The sequence below is a fragment of the Aythya ferina genome (assembly GCF_964211825.1).
Source record: "Aythya ferina genome assembly, chromosome: 7".
In the NCBI taxonomy this organism is placed as follows: domain Eukaryota; kingdom Metazoa; phylum Chordata; class Aves; order Anseriformes; family Anatidae; genus Aythya; species Aythya ferina.
The window spans coordinates 29,274,506-29,294,542 of record NC_140302.1 but is presented as its reverse complement, the minus strand read 5'-3'; the positions used below and the strand labels follow the sequence as shown (position 1 = coordinate 29,294,542).

The window sequence follows — 20,037 nt, the reverse complement described above, 5'->3', positions numbered from 1 at the left end:
CAGAAGCCTATTATGGATGTCTGCAATTGCCACTAATAATAAGGAGGAAAAAAGCAAAAAATACATGGATACACGTGTAGACGGATGTTATTTTATTGGCTCCAAGGAGCTCCACCATGAAAACCGGCACACAAGTATTTGTTCTGCCTGGGCAAAGCAGCAAACTCTGATTTCAGCACCAACACTGGGAGTATTAGCTCCTTGCACTAAGCAGGGTCTGCACATTTCCCAGTTTTATTAAACCCTGGAATACAACAGCCTGTTTGAAAGAAAAAAAAAATTGTTCCAAAGTATTCTAGGTACTTTGCAAGAAGAAGGGGACAAACAGGAAGAACTTATATCCTCCGCCATTATGTTAGTTGTCACTACCTCACCAATTGCCATGGGCCTGGCCAGCAGTCCTGAGACACCAGTGTGTCCTTATCACGGCCAGGAGGGGAACGCAAGGGACAAGCAGGGGATATAAAGCCTCTGGGGTCTGAAGACAGGAATCTCAGGTATTTGATGTCTTGGTGTTTCAAATCATCTTTAATTAGCTTGTTTAACTGTTATTATCCTTAATTAGGCTTGCTGAGTTCAGAATGACTACTCACCTGCTTTGAGGCACAGACAAGCTTTAAAAGTTTGCAAAATCAGGGCCACACTGCTAGATTCTGAAAACTGCAGCCAAGAACTTGCTGGAAAGGGCCGTAAGAGAAGTATTTCTAGTGACGGATGTATTTATTTAACCTGTTTTTCCCTCCAGTCATCAGAGGCTGCTGGATCTGATGGCTCAGGCACTTGGCTTGCCTCTCCATTTGTGTGGTGGTTGTGTACTGGCAAGAGACGGGATGTGCTCCACCTTCAGCTTCCTTGAGCAGCAATAGCCCTTTATCAAAATTTGTTCTCACTGGGGACATTTCCACGAAGTAAAAGCCGCTTTACAGTTCCACCTGACACAGACGCCCTGTGAGATGTCGTTGCCAGCAATCACAGCCTTGGAGGGTGGGGGCAGGAGGGGCACACAGGGACCCAGGCAGGCTGGGAAATGTGGGTTCTGTGAGCCTCTTGTTGGCCTTTGCCCAACTCACTGCTCTCTGCTTGCTGACTCCACGGCCCAGCAATTGTACAGAAACGATGATGCTCCCCCCTCACCATTTTACTCAGCTGAAGTGGAAATGAACATCTCTGAGCACTCCAGGCTCTTCAGACGTGTGTGCACCTCAGACGTAGGCTTGCAGAGCTGAGCAAAGGTGCAAGGAGCTGTATGGTTTGGGGAGCCCACCCACCTGCCCCACAGTGGAAACAGGTCTCTGCAAGAAGAGGTATGTTTCCATCACGGGCTACACCGCTGTCTTCCTGCCCACACTTAAAGTGCTAAGCAAGGCCAAAGCCCCAAAGTCTGTGAGTCCCTTGAGGGACAAGGCCAACCTCAGAACAACATGGCCTTGCTGTCACCCTCCTCTGTCAGTGGCATCCTCTTTTAGTTTAAAGCCATTACCCCCTGTCCTACCACTACGCTCCCTGACAAAGATTCCCTCCCCAGCTTTCCTGCAACCCCTTTCAGACACTAGAAGGCTGCTGTAAGTTGCTCCAGGAGCCTTCTCTTCTCCGGGCTGAAGACCCCCAGCTCCCTCAGCCTGTCTCCACAGAAGCGCCCCAGCCCTCTGAGCATCCTCGTGGCCCCCTCTGGAGCATCTCCAACATCTCCACATCTTTTTCGTGCGGGCCCCCAACGCTCCCATCACTGACAGAAGCATCACATTCCTGCAGCGGCCTCGGACCCAGCTCCCTCTCGCCGTGCCTGCGGCGCTGTGCCGAGAAAAACTCCTCCGGAACCCGCGGGTGGGGAAATCCCCCGGGACGAGCCGGGCGCGGCGCTGCGGGGCGGGGCAGCTCCGTGCCCCTCGAGCCCTTCCCGGCTCCCGGTGCCCTCGGCGGCCGCAGGTTGCCGGCTGCCCGTGCCCACAGCGGAGCCCCGGCCGCGGGGCGGAGAGGGGCGGGGAGGGGGCGGCCCGGGCCGGGATCCGGAGCCGGCGGCGAAGGGACGGGAGCGGTGCGGAGCGGAGCGGAGCGGAGGCAGCTCCGTGTCCCGCAGCCCCCATGGAGAAATGCAGAGGTGAGGGGGGGGCGCCACGCGTGTCCGCGACCTGCCGAGCTCCCCTGCTTCGGTGGGGAAAGGGCTTTGGGGAAATAAAGGGGGTCGCCGCGTTCACGCGTGGGGAAACCGCGGTGGAGGTGGGGGTGTCTTGGGGGTGTCCGCGTGTGGGGGCTGCAGGCGGCTCCGTGGGGAGCCGAGCCCCGCGAGTGGGGCGGGGATGGGAGCGGGGCGAGTCCCGCAGGGGGTCGGGGCGGGGGGCGCGGAGCTGCGGCTCCCCGGGCACCTGCCCCGGGTAGGGACCGTGGGGACTCCCCACGCAGGACCGGTCCCTCTCGGGGTCAGGGAGCAGCGCCGTGGCTCGCTTGCTGCAGCCCCTGGATTTGCCTAAGGTTGCTCCGCTTCTTCTTCCTAAATCGCCCGTCGGCGCAGACTTCCTGCGCTCCTGGTTTCTGAATGCAAATCGGACTGGAAGGAGGGCAGGGTCCCGGCCTCCCCGCTGTCCCCGGGGGTCAACAGCGGCTGGGAACGGCTCGGCCGAGCCCCGCAGCGCTGCGGGAAGCGCCGGGGAAGCGCTCCGGGGAGCGGAGGAGAAGGAGGAGGAGGGAGGAAGGGAGGGGGGCTGGTGAAGTGCCCACGCCTGGGGTGCTCTGCGATTTTGGTGCCGCTGGTGTGTAAAAGTCTCCCCCAGAGGAGGTCATTCCAGCACTTGCACTGTACCGAACAAGTCTGTGGTACAGCTTTACCTGCTGGGAGGAAATGGGGTTCTGCTCATAACCCTCCTTGGGCTGCCTGAACACTTCAGAGAGGAGCATAGAGCTCAAAAAGTACGTTTCTGCCTGACCCTGCCTGGACACTTTACCCTCAAAATACCCAGGTGTGGTTAGAGCTCAGTAGATGCATTCAAATTAACAGCCCTTGTTCCCTAATCCTTCTGTGGTGGGGACCTGATATGCCAAGGTATCACACTGTGGGAAGTTACTTTTTGCCAGGACTCCATTCTCTGACTCTGCTGTGCAAGTAATGCAGTGTTCTGACACAGCTGGTTCTGTAGCTCCTGTTGCATTTTGATTCGTTTCCTACTTACAATTGATGCTTTAGAGGCCCGATAGGCACAGTAGTGATGTACTGCTAAAGTGATGTTAAAGATCATATCACAAGCCAAATATTGTTTAGCTTTTTTTTTTTTTCTCTTTTTTTTTTTTTTTTTTTTCTGGCAGGGTCTGCACAGTGCCATTCAGTTCTCGTGGCAAAGCAGTGGATTCATTAAGATTCAGCTATGTTTTGTATATTGTCTTCTTAAATATGCACACTGCTCCCTCAGAGCAGGGCGAAGTGTTCTGCACATGTGTAATGAATAGCAAGAGTGACTGATGGCAGAGCTCGCCAGTGCCTTCTGTGCTATGGGTAATGAACGGGCAGGTGTGGGACCAGCGGGCGCTGATGAGGGCAGGGAGGCATCCCGAGCTGTGTGGTCCCAAGGGGAGAGCATGCAGGAGCTGGGAGCCCTGTGGAGCAGGTGGAGGAAGCAGCTGAGTGAGGAGTTACTGATGAGCATGAGGGGCAGTGCCTGTTCCTACAGGATAGTCCACCTATGATGGATGGAGTCAAAGGACACTTAAGCAATGAACTGCTGTTAGGGGGAGGCATTTAACTCAAAGGCCTCTCCTATTACTTAAGAAGCACAGGGTGTGAGCAGCAGCAAACAGCACTGCTTATTTCTTTTAAATGCAGGTGGGGACGCGTTGTAGTCCTGGCCCCAGCCTGGCACACACAGGAGGTGTCCGTCCCTCCTGCTTCCAGAGCAGCTGCAGGATTTGGGTGCTGTGTCAGCCTGCAGGGTGGCACCTGCACTGCGGGAAGGGCTTAGGCGCTTGGATGCACATGGTGGGAGTGAAGGAGGGGCTGTGGAGCTCTCCTGGGAATGGGTTTCCTTTCCCAGCCTCTGCAGATGGGGATGCAGGGCCAGCTGCATGAGAAGAAACTCTCTTGACACTTGTTAGGCTACTAAGGCTCTGAAAGATGATCTCTGTGTGTGGCAGGTTTTTTTTCTTTTTTCTTTTTTTTTTTTTTTTCTTTTTTTTCCTGCCAGTCTGCAGCAAAGAGCATTTTCTCAAATGATATGAGCCTTGAGAGGTTTGGTAGGTTATTATTGTATTTTTAATGCGGTACAGCTCTCTAATGGAAATCGGTGTGACTTGCAGCCCAGTCCTTCAAAGAAAGATGTTTGGCACTCTTGTGTTACTGTCTCTGTTGAAGAAAGACATCAGCTTTGTATTCCTCTTCATCTGAGGGTCTGCCAGGGCTCTGCAGGGCACTGTGAGTGCTTCCAGTGCTCCTCTAAGGAGATGTGCTCCTTCCTTGAGGTTGCCTTGTTACCAGAAGCCAAGCGTTTAGTGTAGATGAGGATTAAAATGGTGACTTGGTAGAAAGATGAGGTGTTTGCTCGCTTATTAGCGTGTTTCGACTGGGAGGGGAATGGGGCGTGGGCCTGCTTGGGACCTAGTGCACATGTTCTTTTTAACAAGTTCCTGCAAATGCAGGGAGATATGCTTGGGATGAACTGTAAAGCAGAGAGGAGAATAAGAGTCCTGGTGACATTCTGAGACCCTGTATAAACCCTTGTTAATCAGAATCAGAATTGGATTGATTCATATTAACACGATCTAGGCTCTGCATAAACATATGTGGTTTATCCTCAGCTGAGCACCATCACAGCTGTTGTGTTCAGCTAATTGCCTTGGTGCAATTGGCAACTGGAGAAAACAGGGCAGTGTGCTGCTGTACCGAATCCAATACAATTTTCAACTGCTGTGCTGAGTCTCCTTTGAAATGGAAATTAATGTCCTGTGTAATGCTGTAAGATGTGTTATCTCTCGCTTATGTGAGAGTGACCCTGGTGGGTTTTGGAGAAGGAAATGGGCTCTGGGAGCAGAAGGCAGGGATGCAGTCATTTTCAGCACGGATTTAGGAGATGAAGCCTTTTTCTGTGACTGAAACCACAGCCTGTCTCAATTATACATCTACCCTGTCCACCCAGCCACGCCATCCTGCACACTGTCACCCGTGCCAGTATATTTCTAGCCCAGCTGCATTTCTGGACGCAGCACCCCCTCAGTCATGCTGCTATGGTATCTGAGCCCTGCTGGCATCGTTCACAAAACTGCCTGGATCCTGCTCCTGGCGCTGGCAGTGCTCACCTGCACTGCAACTTTGGGCGCCTACTTTTGGAGCATTTCTGGCAAGGCACGAGGCCTTGTTTTTGTGGTGTGCTGTTTCTTTTTGTGTATGGGGCAGTTCTTGTCCCCCTGCACACCTTCACCACTCCTGAAGCTGTGTGCGTGCTGTACTTGGCGGGGGCTCCAGAAGTTTCCTGTGAAGGAGTTCAGTGTTTGGGGGCTTTCACTGATCGCTTCCATTGAAAACCTACAGCACAGGGAGTGCTTACGTTGTTCTCTTGGGAACTTCCTATGAGCCTCCAAATAGCCTGCTGTCCCAGAGGGAAAGGCAGAAGTCCTCTGAGGCAGGCAAGTGTATCTTCAGGCAGTAGCAACCAGAGAGCCCAGGGCTGCAGGGGACACCTTGGAGAACCAAAACTCAGCCGTGCATCTGTGACTAACGATGATGTGGAGCACCAGCACCTGGGCCGTAGGCGTTCCTTGCTGAAGCACAGGCCCAGAGCCAGTGTGTTGACTGGGGTGCCGCAGTCACGGAGCTGGTCTGCTGACCTGCCCAGTGGCGTTTACTTCCCCTTGGAAGTTGAGTCACCTCCTCTCTGCTCTCAGGTCAGCGGGGAAGACAGGCTGGTGTGGTCACTGCCACAGTCTGTCACCACAGATCTGACCCGTCTCTGATGTGGCCTTGCCCCTAGGAGGTGCAGGTGCCAGCGCTGCTCATTTCTGGGCTAAAGTTCCTATAAATGTTTTTAGAGACCAGTAACTTGAGTTCATTTCAGGGAGCAGAGCTTTAGGAAGATGGGGTGTGTGTGGGGAGGTCTGAAGCAAACTCAAGCTGCTGAAGCTGGCCAGAAGCCCACAGGCACCCTTCAGTGGGGCTGCATTGGATGAGCGACTGGCCCTACAGCGACCCAGTGAGCCTGCAGCCGGGGCTGAAAGGCACCGAGGCTGAGAAATATGCCAGGGCTAACGCCTGGCATGGGCTAGCTTGTGGCTGCTGGCTCAGGACGGCCATGGGAGAGGCGTCATGACAGAGGCGTGTGCGTGGCAGCTCCTGCAGGCAGGGGCTTTAGTTTTGCTGCAGCCCTGGGGTCCCCTGGCAGCGGGGCTGTGGTGTGGCAGGGTGCTGCGGGGGGAGGCCTGGGAACTGCGCTCATCTGGCCTGAAGTTCCAAACACAAGGGTCAGCGCTCACTGAAGTACTTTTTTCCCCTCTTTTCCCACTGACCTATTGGCTTTCTTCGTGGGCAAAATTCCACAGAAAGCACATCTGAGGATGGTTTGGTGTATGGCAACATTGTCTTCAGTTACAAACAGCTCTGTCTGGAAGTAAATATCTCAGAATTATAGGATCAGCCTGAAACTCCCACATAATGTACATACTTGCCACTTGTGATTTAATAAAAGCCAGTATTTCCTCCCCTTCAGTGAACTGTGCTCTGTCTTGCATAAAGGTTTTTCTGATGTCTTTTTTTTTTTGTTGTTTTCCTCCTTTGGATCCGCTTAGGATAAAAGTGTAGTGCAAGGCTTACAATGAGCCTGGGAAAGAGAGACCCGCAAGCCCTGGCTGGCAGTTCAGCCTGTGGGCTTCGTGTTTGTGCGTGTAGGAATTTGAGTCTCCTCCTGAGATAACCAGGAGCAGTCGCCGCCCCCAGCACGGGGGTGATGCACGTGGTTTTCCACTCGCTCGTGTGACTTGGGAGGCTTTCATTTTGAAAATATCTTTAGGCTCTCTATCTTGCTAATAATTAATGGATCTAGTTTTTTGTTTTTTTTTTTTTTTTTTTTTTTGGAGTCAGTGTGAAGTTTGGAGTGTAGAGGTGGGCTGCTAAGCAGCTTGGATGCCTTTTGAAGATGTTTGCATAATGCTTTGGCAGCGGTGCTTTCAGCGAGGTGGGCCCGAGCCAGGAGATTTTTGCAGTTCATGCCCGAGTTGTGGCTTGAGCCCTTCCCTCTTGAACTGAGCTCGGTGGGGAGCAGGGCTTGGGCTGCTGCGATGAGGCCATCTCCTTCCCAGAGCTTGTGTCTGCACCGAGGCAGGTGGCAAGGGGAAGTGTGTGTACAGGCTCCTGTGAGCTGAGATAAGGTATCTGCAAACAAATCTCTGATCCAAAGTCGCTCTGCAGATCACATCATCGTTATTTATCACTGCAAAGCACGAGAACTATTAAGGCTTGGGAAGAAAGAGCTGGCTCACAGAGAACGTGAGTTGCACAAGGGTTTTGCAATGCCGCTAGTGGCTTTAGCTGAGTGTCTCTCCACAAGCACGTTTGAAACGGGGAGCTTTCTTCTGCAGAGGAATGTGACCCGGCCAGCTGCAGCCCCACCAGCTTCCAGTAGCACCATTAATTTGTCATTTGTGTGGAACAAGCCAGTGCACGCGGCCGGTCAGTCCCCACGCCAAAGGCTCTGGCTTCTCATGGTCCCACTGAGAATGAGCTGAAACCGGCGCTAGCACAGAGACGCTCTTTGGTGCCTGCTGGTAACGGGCAAGTGATCGCAGCGGTTAGGTGGCCACCACCTGCAGCAGTAAAGGATTGCAAATGCAGAAATTTGGGCTGCAAAAGTCGAGATGTGGCGAGGCCAGGCTTCTGCAGCGGCTTGTGACAGCTGGAGGCCATCTGTCCCCTCATCCCATCAGCAGCTTTATCCCTGCTACTTGGCTGGGGAGCATGTCCTGCCTCCTCTGTTTGATTCTGGTGTCTTCAAGGCCGCAAAAAAATTTTGCGTTTTATTGCAGCCTCTAAAAATGTGCCTGGTAGTCTTGAATACTGGGAATTTCTGCTGGTTTTATTGTCATGCTTCTCAGCCTTCTCCATTGCCCTGGGGTATACAGAATCCAGCAGAGAACTGGGATTATAATGTACTGTTCCACATCTGCTATAGGATTGCCTGATCTTGGCAACTGATGGAGTATGATAAAGCCTCCTCGCATGAGAAGAGAACTGTTCAGACCGATGGGGCTCCATCTACAAAGCAGCAGAGCTCTCTTTACCTTGCTGCAGTTAGCTGGGCTGAGGGGTGGGAGGTAGCATCCCCTCATCTAACCCCAGCCAAGCTTTTGGTGCCTGTTAGGAGTTCAGGATGTGTTCATGTGCTTGTGGGTGAAAGCAGCTTTTTTTTCTTACTTTTTTTTTTTTTTTTTAATTGTCTTCTGTGCATTGTAGCAGCTGTCTGCTTGTTGTGAGCTGCGCCTAGAACCATGCCTGTGAAACTGGGTTAGGAGACTGAAGCGCTGATAACCTGTTTGATAACCTTGTGGCTATCTATATTCCTTCCTCTTGTGGTGGGTGATGAGGGGAGAAGCGTAGAACACAAAAGACGACGAGCTACATGTGATGAAATTGCATGAGGTGACTCGAAGTGAAGGTGTGACACAGATGGACCAGGCAGACCTTGCGGCTCCTGGGGGGCCACGTGCCGTCCTGCACTGGCCTCAGACCTCTGAAGAGCAGGCTGCGGGCTGGCTCCTGCTCAGCTGTCTGCTGCTGCTGGGGTCTCGTGTCTACTGGGCAGCACTGCGGCTACGTGCTCTTCCTCCTGAGCTTTTCAAGCCGTGCGGGTGGTTTGCCTAATCTGGGGCATGTAGTTCTTGATGCCTGGGGCTGCAAGTGTCATCAGTGCTGCGCAGGCTTTTGGAGTTCAGCACCCTCACCCTTCTCTGTATGAGTATCCCAGAGCAGTGCTCAGTCACCAGTGAGCTCTGTGTGTGTGACTTTGGGGAATTTGGGGTTTTCCCTCAGCCTGGTGCTTGTGATCCCCACATCTGTCTTTGTTCCCTGTGCAGCAGTCAGAGCGTACTGCTGTTGCTGGTGATGCTCAGCCTCGTATGGCAGTGGTACCTCTGAAAGCCGGGGGCCTCTGCAGAGCCACCCCTTGCAAGACGAGGTGCAGGAGCTCGCAGTGTCTCCCTTGGCTACTCCATGAGAAAGCTATAGGAAAACGTGAGGACTGACTTGTAATAGTCCTAATTACATGTTACTGGGTTCTGTCCAACCTAACCAATCATTATTAACTGAGCAGTTAATAATACAGTCCCCCTTCTGTGTGCCAAGCATGGGTGTAGCTTCTCGGCTAACAAGGACCTGTACCCTTGCAGGGCAAGGGCTGTGTGGGAAGAGGAGCAGCCTAAGAGCGTGCTGAAAAGGCACAACCCATATATTCTCTGAGGCTCACAGTAGACGTACACTCACCTTAACACAAACCCAAAAGGCCACGGTTCTTTTTACCAATGCAAAATGGAAGTCTGCTACCACACCATGTAGCAAAGCAGTGCTTGTAAATGATTTACTCTTCTGTTAAGCACAGTATTATTTTATATAAGCACAGGTTCTCACTTCTGCTTTAACCTTGTCCCATCTTTTCCAGTCCTATTAAAGGAATACATACGCATGCACAGTGTCTTTCAACTCTCTAATGAGCAATGCTGGCTGGTGATGTTACCCATTTGCCTTGGTGCCATGACAGTTTAATTCTGCTGCTGCAGCTTTGGAGTTACTCCCCTGGTGAGGAGAAGACTCTCTTTTGTGAAATTGGGTTATCTTTCAGGCGCTGAAAGGCACTATTGCCTTGTTTGGTGCTGGTTGTCTCAATGCTGAGCTATGCATTGGGACACCATAACCTATTGGGTGTTGTTTAATGTATCTGTGCTTGCAAGAGTTGCTCAGCTTGTATCTGAATGTGGTTGAACTGCAGGTTCTAGTTCTAGGAAACTTCCCCAATTCTTGTAAATCGGTCTTGAAGTGTGTTTGTTATGCCAAGCTTCACTCTTGATTTCTGGGACTTTGAATCGTAATTCTGTCGCTGATCCTGATCTAGATATTGAGACGCTGTTAATGCAGTCTGTCATCTGAGCGCTTACATTGTGGCAGCTAGTCCCAGTTTCAGCACAGCAGGCTCTTGCTTTAATCACCTGCATATGCCAAAATACCAATCAAATGGATTTAAATGGGCTACCTCAGCTTATGCTGAGCCAGTACAACCTAGCAATATGTGAAGCAGAGCAGACCTGGGTGAGGATGCGGTTTCTTCAGGTCCGTGTCTGTTAGCACTTTGTGCTAGATGACTTCAGTGAGCGTAGTTTTCAGCTCGGGTTGCTCAAGCAGATGCTCTCTTTGAGTGCAGAAGAGGTCTATTTCTGGAAATTGAAGTGGGAGTTGGCGGGCTGGGGGGAAACGAAATGGCAATTGAAACTCGTTCGTTATAAAGCCTGAATTCCCATGTCTGGCTGAGAAGAGAAGCAAATGCTTTCTAGACTCGGGAGGCTCAGCGTTCCCAACAGCAGCATGATTTATTTGTAATTCTGATAGCTCTCTCTGAGCCTCTTAAACTGAAAGAGCAATGGCAGCTTTCCTGTACTGCTCTGACTGCGTGCAGCAAGCTGTGGGCAGTGCCCAGGCAGGAGACCCAAGTGCTGCAGGAAGGGAGCTCAGCTGCAGCCAGGTCTCGGGGCAGCACTCCAGGAGAGGATTGCCTCCGGCCGAAACCCTGCATTAAATGGCACGGGATTTAACTTGCATGTTTCACTGGGCCAGCTACGTCAGCCTTCCTTCAATTCTTTGGCTTAAATAATGGCATCCCCCTTTGGTGCTGTGTGTTTTCATTTCAGCTGTGGTGATTCTCTGATTTTTGTGGTGGTTGGTTACCAGCTCCACAGGAGTTTCAGAGCCACAGGGATAAACTGGAGCATGGCCAGGTGTTGAGCATGGAGAACAGCTCTTCTGGGAGATGGCTTCAAGACCAGGTGTAGGGTGTCCTGTTCATGCTGCGTGTGTACTAAAATGGAGCATCCATGCAGTTAGTGTAGGCATTTAGCGTCTCTTTGAAACTAGTGTTACTACAAGGTGTGTAAAAAAACGTGGACTGTTGTGTGCCACCTCCAGATTGCATGTTCTTACATCAGTCAGCTAGTCCCCATGAAGAAATGAGTTGGTCTGCGTGGTAATCCACTTCTCTCTTTAAGGTATTCTTATAGAATTTAACTCTGGTCAGACAACCTCACACCGACACTCCTGATTAGCTGCAAAACCTTCTCAGTTTGCTTTTGTTCCCATGCTGGACTGGAGTTTTTGTTGGAAATGCTCTGTTTTCAGCATGTGTTCTTGTTTTTCCTGACAAACATGAATGTCTGTTGGCCTACATCTAGAGGAGGTGGGAAAGGCCAAATTCATTCCTGGTGTCACTCCAGCATAGTCAATGGGCTGACCACAAGGATCAGATAGGATCTAGGACATTAAGTTTACTGAAAGTTTAACCAATTTTTATTGATACATTTCTGGTGCAACTGATAAAGATGCTTTGTCACATCAGGAAATCGAACTTTAAAGTTAACAGAAGCCAATGTGTGATGGAGAAGGAATGCAGAGCTGGCAGCTCATTCACCCAACAGAAATGCTGATGCTTCTGGGTGCTCGTAGCACAGGCATGGCTCACCCTTGCTGCAGACATAATTACTTGAACCATGAAAGATGAGGAGGCTTGAACACACTGGAGATGTGTGGTATGCTAACACAGCCAAATCCTCTGCTGAGACCTCAGTTGGGGCTGGGGGACCCTGGTGCTGAGGGCTGTGGAGCCTTCGGCACAGCACTGATCTGTTGATGCTTGACATCTTCATCTTAGAGGCTTTGGGCTGAAGCCTCCTCAACTGAGAAGCTCCTGAGAGCTTCTGCTAGTCCCACATTCTGGGCTGGAATTTCAGATTTTCTCTCAGCACTTGTCTGTAAGATTTCCTTCTCTCGTTAATACAGTCACTTTTTGTTTCTGTTGTTCCCAAACACGCAGGCCTGCTCTGCCATGGTACAGCAAGAAGGAAGTAAAATATTCCATTTTAAATATGTAAAGGGAACTGCTGCCTAGCAAAGACAGAGCTGGCTTCTGGATGAAAGAGTCAAATGCCAAACTGTTTTGTTTCAATTTGAGCAGGAGCAGCTTTGATCTAGAAAAGATGACTCAGTCAGTAGCAGGGAGCATTTCTTTATTCTGAATTCAGAAATAAAACCCTAAGATTTAGGCTATGGCGGGTTTGACACATCAGTCACAGTGTATATTATGTGAAAATGAAAACCATAATGTCTGAAATGAACTGTGGATGCTTTTCCGAAACAAAAAAACAAAAAACAAAAAAAAAAAAAAACAAAAAAAAAAAAACACACTTCTGATGTTGGTTGCCAAGAGTTTTCCTGAAGCCAGAAAGGGCTGGGGGTGGGGGAAGATCACTGCTAGGGAGATGGGAACAGGGAGCAACGTGGACAAACCAGGAAGGGGAGAGACTTCCTGCACCGTAGCTTAAGCCAGAGGTGGGGCCGGGATTAAAATCTGGGTCTCCTGGCCCTCAGTCAGACCCCAGAATCTGCGTTTGCTGCCTCCTTGCCCTGACTCGGTGCATCTCCTTTGCCACCTCTTGCAGCTCGCTGGAGGAGGCTGATGTGGTTAGACCCCGCAACTGGAGGGTCAGCTCCAGTTGTGTGGAGCAGGGATGGCCAATTCCTGCTACTGAGCTGCTTTTATTTGGAGCCAGGTGTCCGGGCCCAGATCGGCGCAGCTGTGTTTCGTGGCACCGCAGCTGACCCAACAACACAGCTGTGCCCGGGCTGGGGCCCTGCGCAGGCCGCAGCACACACACGTGGCCCGAGCTGGGTGCCGGGGTCAGCAGGTTGTGTGGCTGGGATCCTGGGGACGTGGTGAAACACATCTGGCTCCAGGCAGCAAGCTGCTGGCAAGCCCTGGTGCAAGGGAAAGCTGTCACTGGTGCGGCTTTATTCAACATCCAGCCACTGGCCTGGTTTGTTCTGTGCTGCTGTCCCCTGCAGGCTGAGAGCGAGTGGGTGTGTGTGTGGAGGGAGCCTCCAGAACACTTCCTTGGTGGTTTCGGTGGTTGCATGCACTGGGTGATGGAGACTTCTTTGGCACGGTCGCCTTGTGAAATCTCCTCCTACCCAACAGGTTGTTCCTGCTGAGGAGGACGGCCCAGCCCTACGATCCCCCTGCCTTGCCTGCACCACCTCTGCATTTGCTCTCCTTGCTCTCCTAGCAAGCAGCTGCCAGCTAGCTTTTGGCCAGGCTAGTTTTCTGCTTGCTGGTAGACCAGAGGGCAAGGGGGTGGGAGCAGTGTGCTGGGGAGAGGGGCCACTCTGTCAGGTAGCAATGCACAGTCAAGCATGCTCACTCAGGATGCCAAGGACGTTCAGGTTCTCCACAGATGCCTGGCAGCAGGGATTTCCTTGGTCTGCACTGTATATGTCTGATAACAGGGCTGGTTATAGAATAGTAGCTGGATTAGGTAGCCCAAGCTAAACAGCTGTAGAGAAGATGAAATTAGACAGGGAAAAGAGTCCTTAAATCATTTACTTTACCCCTTGTTCCAGAAAGTGTGTGTCTTCTGGTGTTTTCCCCATTTAGATGCTGAATGTTCCAAGTGATGTGACTTTCCCTCAGATTTCTTCAGGATTGCTCCATGGTCTGGGAGGTCTCATTACTCCTAGGGATGTGATGTGAAATATTAGTACTGGATGTATACAGTGGAACACTCACATAATTTCCTTTCTTGGCATGGCAAAATAAATAAATAAATAAATAAAATCCCATTTTCACTAATGCCAAAGAACAGCCAATGGTGTGATGTGAGAGCTGGAGAAGGTGAGGAGGCCCACACTACCTGCTGTCACACTGAACCCAAACCGCCCTGGCACCCAGGGGTGTCTCATCCAGCCCATACTAAGCAGCGAGCTGCTGGCCTCCCACAGCATCGTCCTGTGGCTGGCAGCTGGTACAAGTGTGAGTGCAGATGTGGTGCTGGGAGACGATTCAGAAGCTCAAGGCTTGCAGCTATAAAGTGGAGAGAATGTGGTTGGAGGGAGTTGATCATATCCTTTCCTCGAGGAAGGAACGGAGGCTTGGGCACTTGGGTGGGAGGGAGGAGGTGTCTGCTGTCCACCCTGCAGCAGAGCGGACTGAGAGCTCCCAGATGTCATCAAATCCTTCTCTTCCTCCTCCAGCTTCCCTTTGTACATTACCATTATCACAGTTTGTTTTGCCCATCCATTTCCAGGAACTACCCCAATTTTCAAGGTCCTGCAGAGACAGAAGAGAGGTTCCTTCTGTGACAGCTTGAGGAGCAGTTGATCATATGTATTTTGTTTTTTTTTGAAGTGGACTCTCTCTGGTACCGGTTCTCCTGCCACTGATGTTTTCAGCCCGGGGGAGAACTGTATGACCATGACATATAGGCCAATGCAAAGCTAATGGACTGAAAACACGTAGCAGTGCTGGCTAATCACAAGTCCAGCAGTATGTAGCATGGCAGTATGGGTGTGCTCCCAGGTATCGGTGGTGCTTTTGATATTTCCATGCTTCGTTTCACTCTGGTCTTGAGTGTGCCTTTAATATAAAGCAGTACTGTGAAAATCAGAGACTTTACCCTGTGACACCATGTGAATTTTGAAGGAATAATGCTTTCTTGAATAGCACTGGTGATATGTATGTTAGCAAAGAGATTAGAAGCATGGATTTCAGTCCTCCACGAAACAGCCTAAAGGGCCTAACTGGAGATGTTGCTGAGCTTTATCCCACGGGAGCAGGCTTTTAACCCTTGGCTGGAACAGTCCTGTGGGTGGAAATACACAGTGTGAATATTAATCTCCAGCTTTAAAACAATAACTTTTGCAATCAGTTGTTGGGTGTGGTTTTTTGACAACTTCCAGATCTCATAAATCTGATGTTTATGAATTATAAATAGCTGTAAATGTACCTGAAAGCTTGGATGCTGTAACTGTTATTAACTACTCTTAATGTAGGTCATAACTTCTGCCCAGAATTGGTGACAGTCCTCAAAGCTATAGGTGTACCCAGTGCTGCAGTATAGTTTCTGGCATGTCTTTTAGATGGAAGGAAATTGATAGGATAAACATTATATCAGAAAATCAAAATAAGCCTGTAGAAATTTCAGCTTGCAGTGAAGATTGTAATTTTTAGGTGGTAGGACAAAGTGATAATAAATACAGCAGGGAACAAGGAAATCATGTAGCAACTGAAAAATATCCAAACATATGGAAAATTCAATTCTATGGAGAATTAAGTCACTATTATGTAATCAGGATCAATGGAAATGAGCTGATGTCAGTATTGGACTGGCTTAATGCATGGATGGAAAATTGTGTCCTCTCGGACAGACCTGCTAATAGGAGTGGAAGCTCCATGCACACTGCATTTCCATTAACCGTGTTTTATTTTTTTTACCTAGAAGGGGCCTGAGCCAAACCCAACAGAAATAAATAGCATTTTTACTAACCTGAAGCTGATTTGGGGTCTGAGCCTAAAAGATCTGTAGAAGATGGCAAACAGCAGGAGTCTGTGGTGAATGTCTACCCTGTACTGGTTGTTCAGGGCAAAGCTTTTCCCTTGCTTTCCATCTGTCTGAACCTTTTGTGCAACCAGCTTCTGGATCATCCCTCCAGGTAGGGCTGTGGTGGCCCAGCAGCCTTGAAAGTCCCTGCCCAGGTAGGAATTTCCATCCCAAACTTCCAGCTGAGGACTGGAAGGGGCTATACCTGGCACCAGGCGGGATGGGTGCCCATGTGCCCAGGGCATGGAGACTCCAGCAGCATTACAGTGACCACAGAATCAGTGAGGTTGAAAAAGACCTTCAAGATCATCATGCTGCAGAAGTGCCCAAAGACCTCCTAGCCTTCTTATGGCATGATGCTGGTTCTGTGAGATGGACCCTGTGGTGCAGGAGGGATGAAAAGCCCCTGCAGCTGCATGGGATGTCCCAGAAGGATGTGTGCCTCGGAGGCAGCTTGGTCTTTTTTTGTGGTGGGGCTTGATAGCAGCAGCAAACTCATAGCTTGTCCCTGAACATAATCAATCCTTACCTGGGCAGCTGTGTAGGAAACACCAGAGCAGTCTGTTAGGGTTGAGCACACTCTAGTTAACGTTACTGAAAGGTCATCCTGGAAGAACTGCTTGGGTTCAGCACAGCTTAGGGCAGTGTCTCTTTGGCCACCTTGAGCAAGGCTGGTTATCAAGATCCAGCCAAGCATCCTTACTGCTAATTTGAGAGCCAGAAGGGTTCCTGAGGTTTCTGGGGTGTGTTGTTTTTTTCTGATTTGTGAAGATGAATAAAAAAAAAAAAAAAGCATATAATGGTTTAGTGAGAAGCTCGTGTTCTAGATACCTTGGACACTGTGACAGTGACCAGGGCACTGCACTGACCTACTGAAGATGCATTTTGGGGATGCCCATCAGCCATGTATTAATTAAAAGGAGAAGCAACAGGTTTCACAAGAGGCTCTTCCCTGCATGAAATAGGTTTGAAATCCTGGAGTGGTTACTGCATAATAAGAAAACCTGCCTTTGATTCAACAAAATGAGGGGAAAAATGTCAGCTGTTAAATGTTAGTGGATGGAGCTGTCATGTGAAGCGAACGTGTGGGTGGCTTCCAATTAACAGAGATGCCAGGGGTGGGGAGAGACTAAGGAGAGAAAAGGGGATGGGATAGGCTGACCTTTGACTGTTTCCAATTCAGTGAGAGCCTGAAGGGAGTGTGCAAAGTGAGCGGGAGGTCTCTGAGGGTGTCAGCACAGGAGAGGACCCGAGCTGCTGAACACCTCACACCCCATGGAAAGGGGAGCTACCACATGTGCCCTCAGCTCTTGCTGCTGGCTGGGCACTTCTGCTGCTCACCTTGTCAGCCCACCCTCGGAGCCAATTCCCCTGGGCATCCTAGGGAAAAAATGGGGGAGGAAGGGAAGGGAAACTCCCTCATCCCCACCATTTTGTTGTTTCCACACATTACTCTCACTGGCTTGATGTGGTTCAGTGAAGGGTGTGATGAATACCACTGCAAGTGCAGGGCAGAACTGAAACAGTAGCCAATGGCAGAGAAAAGGAAGGGGAGCCTGGGGCTCGTCAGCTTCATGGGTTCCTCATTTGGAAAGCTTTCTGGTCATGGAAATAACCTTGATGTTTCCCTAACTGGTAGGAAAGGATACGGAGAGGGATGTGACAAAAAGAGAGCAAACAGCTTTATCCAGTACCTTAAAGGTTACTTCTGCTTTTCTTGTTAAGCCTCTTCAGCTTAACTTAAACATTTTCTGTGCTATGAAATAATCGCTCTGAAAATGGTGCTAGAGAGGTGAAGACACCCTTGGCTTTGGGAGCAACGTTGAAATGATTGCATCTACTTCCTGCCCAGCAGATTTGTTGAAAGTTGGCCAATGTCTTTCCTGAGAAACAGCTGCTCAGAAATTTGGGAGGAAAAATATTTTATTCCTCACATTCTGGTGGATTTGAGGCTCACCAGCTGGTTGAGTAGCCTGCCAAGGCTCCACGCTGTTGTGGAAATGTACAGTAACTGGGCATAAGTAGCTCTAAGCCCCTTTTGGACTCGAGTGTGAAAATGTCTTAATGCTGGGAAGCTGCTGAATGTCTCTTTCAAAGTAGAAATAAATCAGAATGGAATTGCTCTGTCTTTGCCAACAAATAAACTCATTTTGGGGAATTTACTGTCCCTGTTTCCACAGCGCCTCTTAGGCCCGGCCTGTTGGCTGGAGCTGTCCAAGCCCTCCAAGGCCCTCGTGCTATTCATGTCTGTTTGAAATATTATATTCAACTTAAAAACCCAGTTCTTAAATTGGATTCTTGAGTGCTTGTATCCATAATTTGTTTTGCTTCAATCTGAGGATGAAATTCTCTCTATGTTGAGGAAAGTCTCTGATTGACTTCAAGGAAAACAGGCTCAAGTCCTAACAAACTGAATTTCAAACAAGGAAAGGGAAGACTTGTGTCAAAAAGACTTTACTGCAGCAAATACAACTTCTGTCAATGTAGTCTCGTTTGTCTGTCTGTTTTTAAACCCTGATTAAATTATTATGATTTGCTTTTCTCAACTCCCACCCCTCCCACAAAGCGGAGAAAAGTTTAAATGGAGTATTTTGTTTGACTGGTGTAAAATAAATATTTTGACAGCTAAAAAGTAAAAAAGAAATGTTTGCCTCCGTCTTCCTGAATGGAAAACTGGATATTTTCTGGCCTAGAATGCAATGGTGATGCTTGGCCACAAGGACAGCCTCCTCCAGCCCAAATGTGGGCCCAGGACGAACAGAAGAGGGATGGTTCAGATGTGATATGAGAGAAATCTTTCTGAGGATGAAGAGAGTCAAGCTGTGGACAAGGCTGCACAGAGAGATTGTGTGGTCTCCATCCTTCAAAGTTTTCAAGACCCAATCACTGGAAAGAGCCCAAAGTGACCTGGTGTGAATTAGGAGTTAATGCTGCTCTGAGTATACCACTGGACTAGGGATGCCTGAGGTCTCTTCCACCTGGAGCATTTCTGGGATTCTTCAGATTAATAGCCAGAAACATCACCTCTGCTCCAGGAGCTGCAGTTTTGGGGGTGTAATGGCTCAGTAGCCCATGCTTCTGTGTGGAGTTTTCAGCTGGTGCCATCCCTCTCCCCATCCATACACGTGCACCTTGACAAGCATGAGCTTTGGGACAGCATGACCCAGATGCTGAATCTGGAATAAATCCGTGATACTCATATCACAAAGCAGCTGCCTTCAGGGTGTGTGGGGAGGATCCTTGCCTGCAGGGAATAGTCAAGGGCTACGTAAGCTGTGCTTAACCATTTCATCAGAGTTCTCTGTTTGCGTTCTGTCTGGCCAAAGCTGCTTGTACTTGTGGCCAGGAGCTGCTTGTGTGTGGCTTCTGCAATGGATCTCCAGGCAGACTTCCTCCCTCTGGGCTAGCAGACTTTTGGAATAGGCCAGTCTCCTCGTAGCATCCTGTCTGTCAATGGTGAAGCTCAAATCAAGATTTCATTAATGTGGAGCAAATTGTTCTGTTGGAATAAAGTTCAGGCTGCAAAAGACCAGAGCTGCTTTGGATCTGACCCAAGACTTTTACAAAGCAGCTTCAATCTATGTGTATGATTTTTATTTATTTATTTACTTTGTATACACTATACAAGATTTCAGAACAAGATGTTCTTCTAACCCTATCAAAAAAAAAAAAAAGGCCAAGAGAAAATGTGTGATGCAGTGGGAGGCATTCAGATGCTGCCAAAGTGGTGTGATGTAACTTGACACGGTGCCAATGTTTCAATTGTAAACTGAATGCAGGTGAATGCTGATCAAAATGCGCCCACGGAATATCAAACTGCTGCATCTGTAGCTTGGTTTGAGGCAGCATGTAGAAATACAGGTGAGGGAGCCGGATTCTCTCTGGTGATATATGAGTATTCTTATCTCCGTGTTTAAGTCCTAAAATAAACACAACCCATGGATATGCAATGTTATTCTCTCTAAACAAGCTTAAAAAAAAAAAAAAGCACAAACAAAAAACCCACACCTTACTACTTATGCTTAGCTTTTGATGAGTAGACAGCTTGGGAAAATGTTTGCTTTAGTTTTTACACGCTATCATCTTACAGACTTGATGCGTGTAAAACGCTGATAAGAGGACTGGCTTGGTGGCTGAGAGCAGAGCAGTGGATGTTGTTTATCTTGACTTTACTAAGGCTTTTGACACGGTCTCCCATAACATCGTCACAGGAGTAGGCGGGGAGGTGAGATGAAACTGTCTGAACTGCCGTGCTTCGTGGCACAAAGTCTAGCTGGGGGCCATTGCTAGAGGTGTGCCCAGGGGTCGATACTGGCACTAATACTATTCAACATCTTCGTTAAAACCTAGCTGATGGGGAGCATCCTTGGTAGTTTTGCAGATGAAACTTGAGAAGTGTTCGATACACCAGATGGTTGTGCTGATGTTTGGAGGGACTTCAGC

At 49.5% G+C, this 20,037-nt stretch overlaps 1 protein-coding gene across 2 annotated transcripts in view; it reads left to right on the top strand.

Annotated features, from left to right (window-relative positions):
• The first annotated feature begins 1,927 nt into the window (after positions 1-1,927).
• The window catches only part of AFAP1L2 (actin filament associated protein 1 like 2), a 61,502-nt gene continuing 43,392 nt past the window's right edge, over positions 1,928-20,037 (top strand). Inside the window, exon 1 of one of the 2 annotated variants that reach the window (XM_084526251.1) lies at positions 1,928-2,098. In XM_084526251.1, the coding sequence (XP_084382377.1) occupies positions 2,083-2,098 (16 nt within the window). In that variant the 5' untranslated portion in view covers positions 1,928-2,082. The remainder of the gene's footprint in view (positions 2,099-20,037) is intronic. The other variant, XM_084526250.1, reaches the window with a different exon arrangement.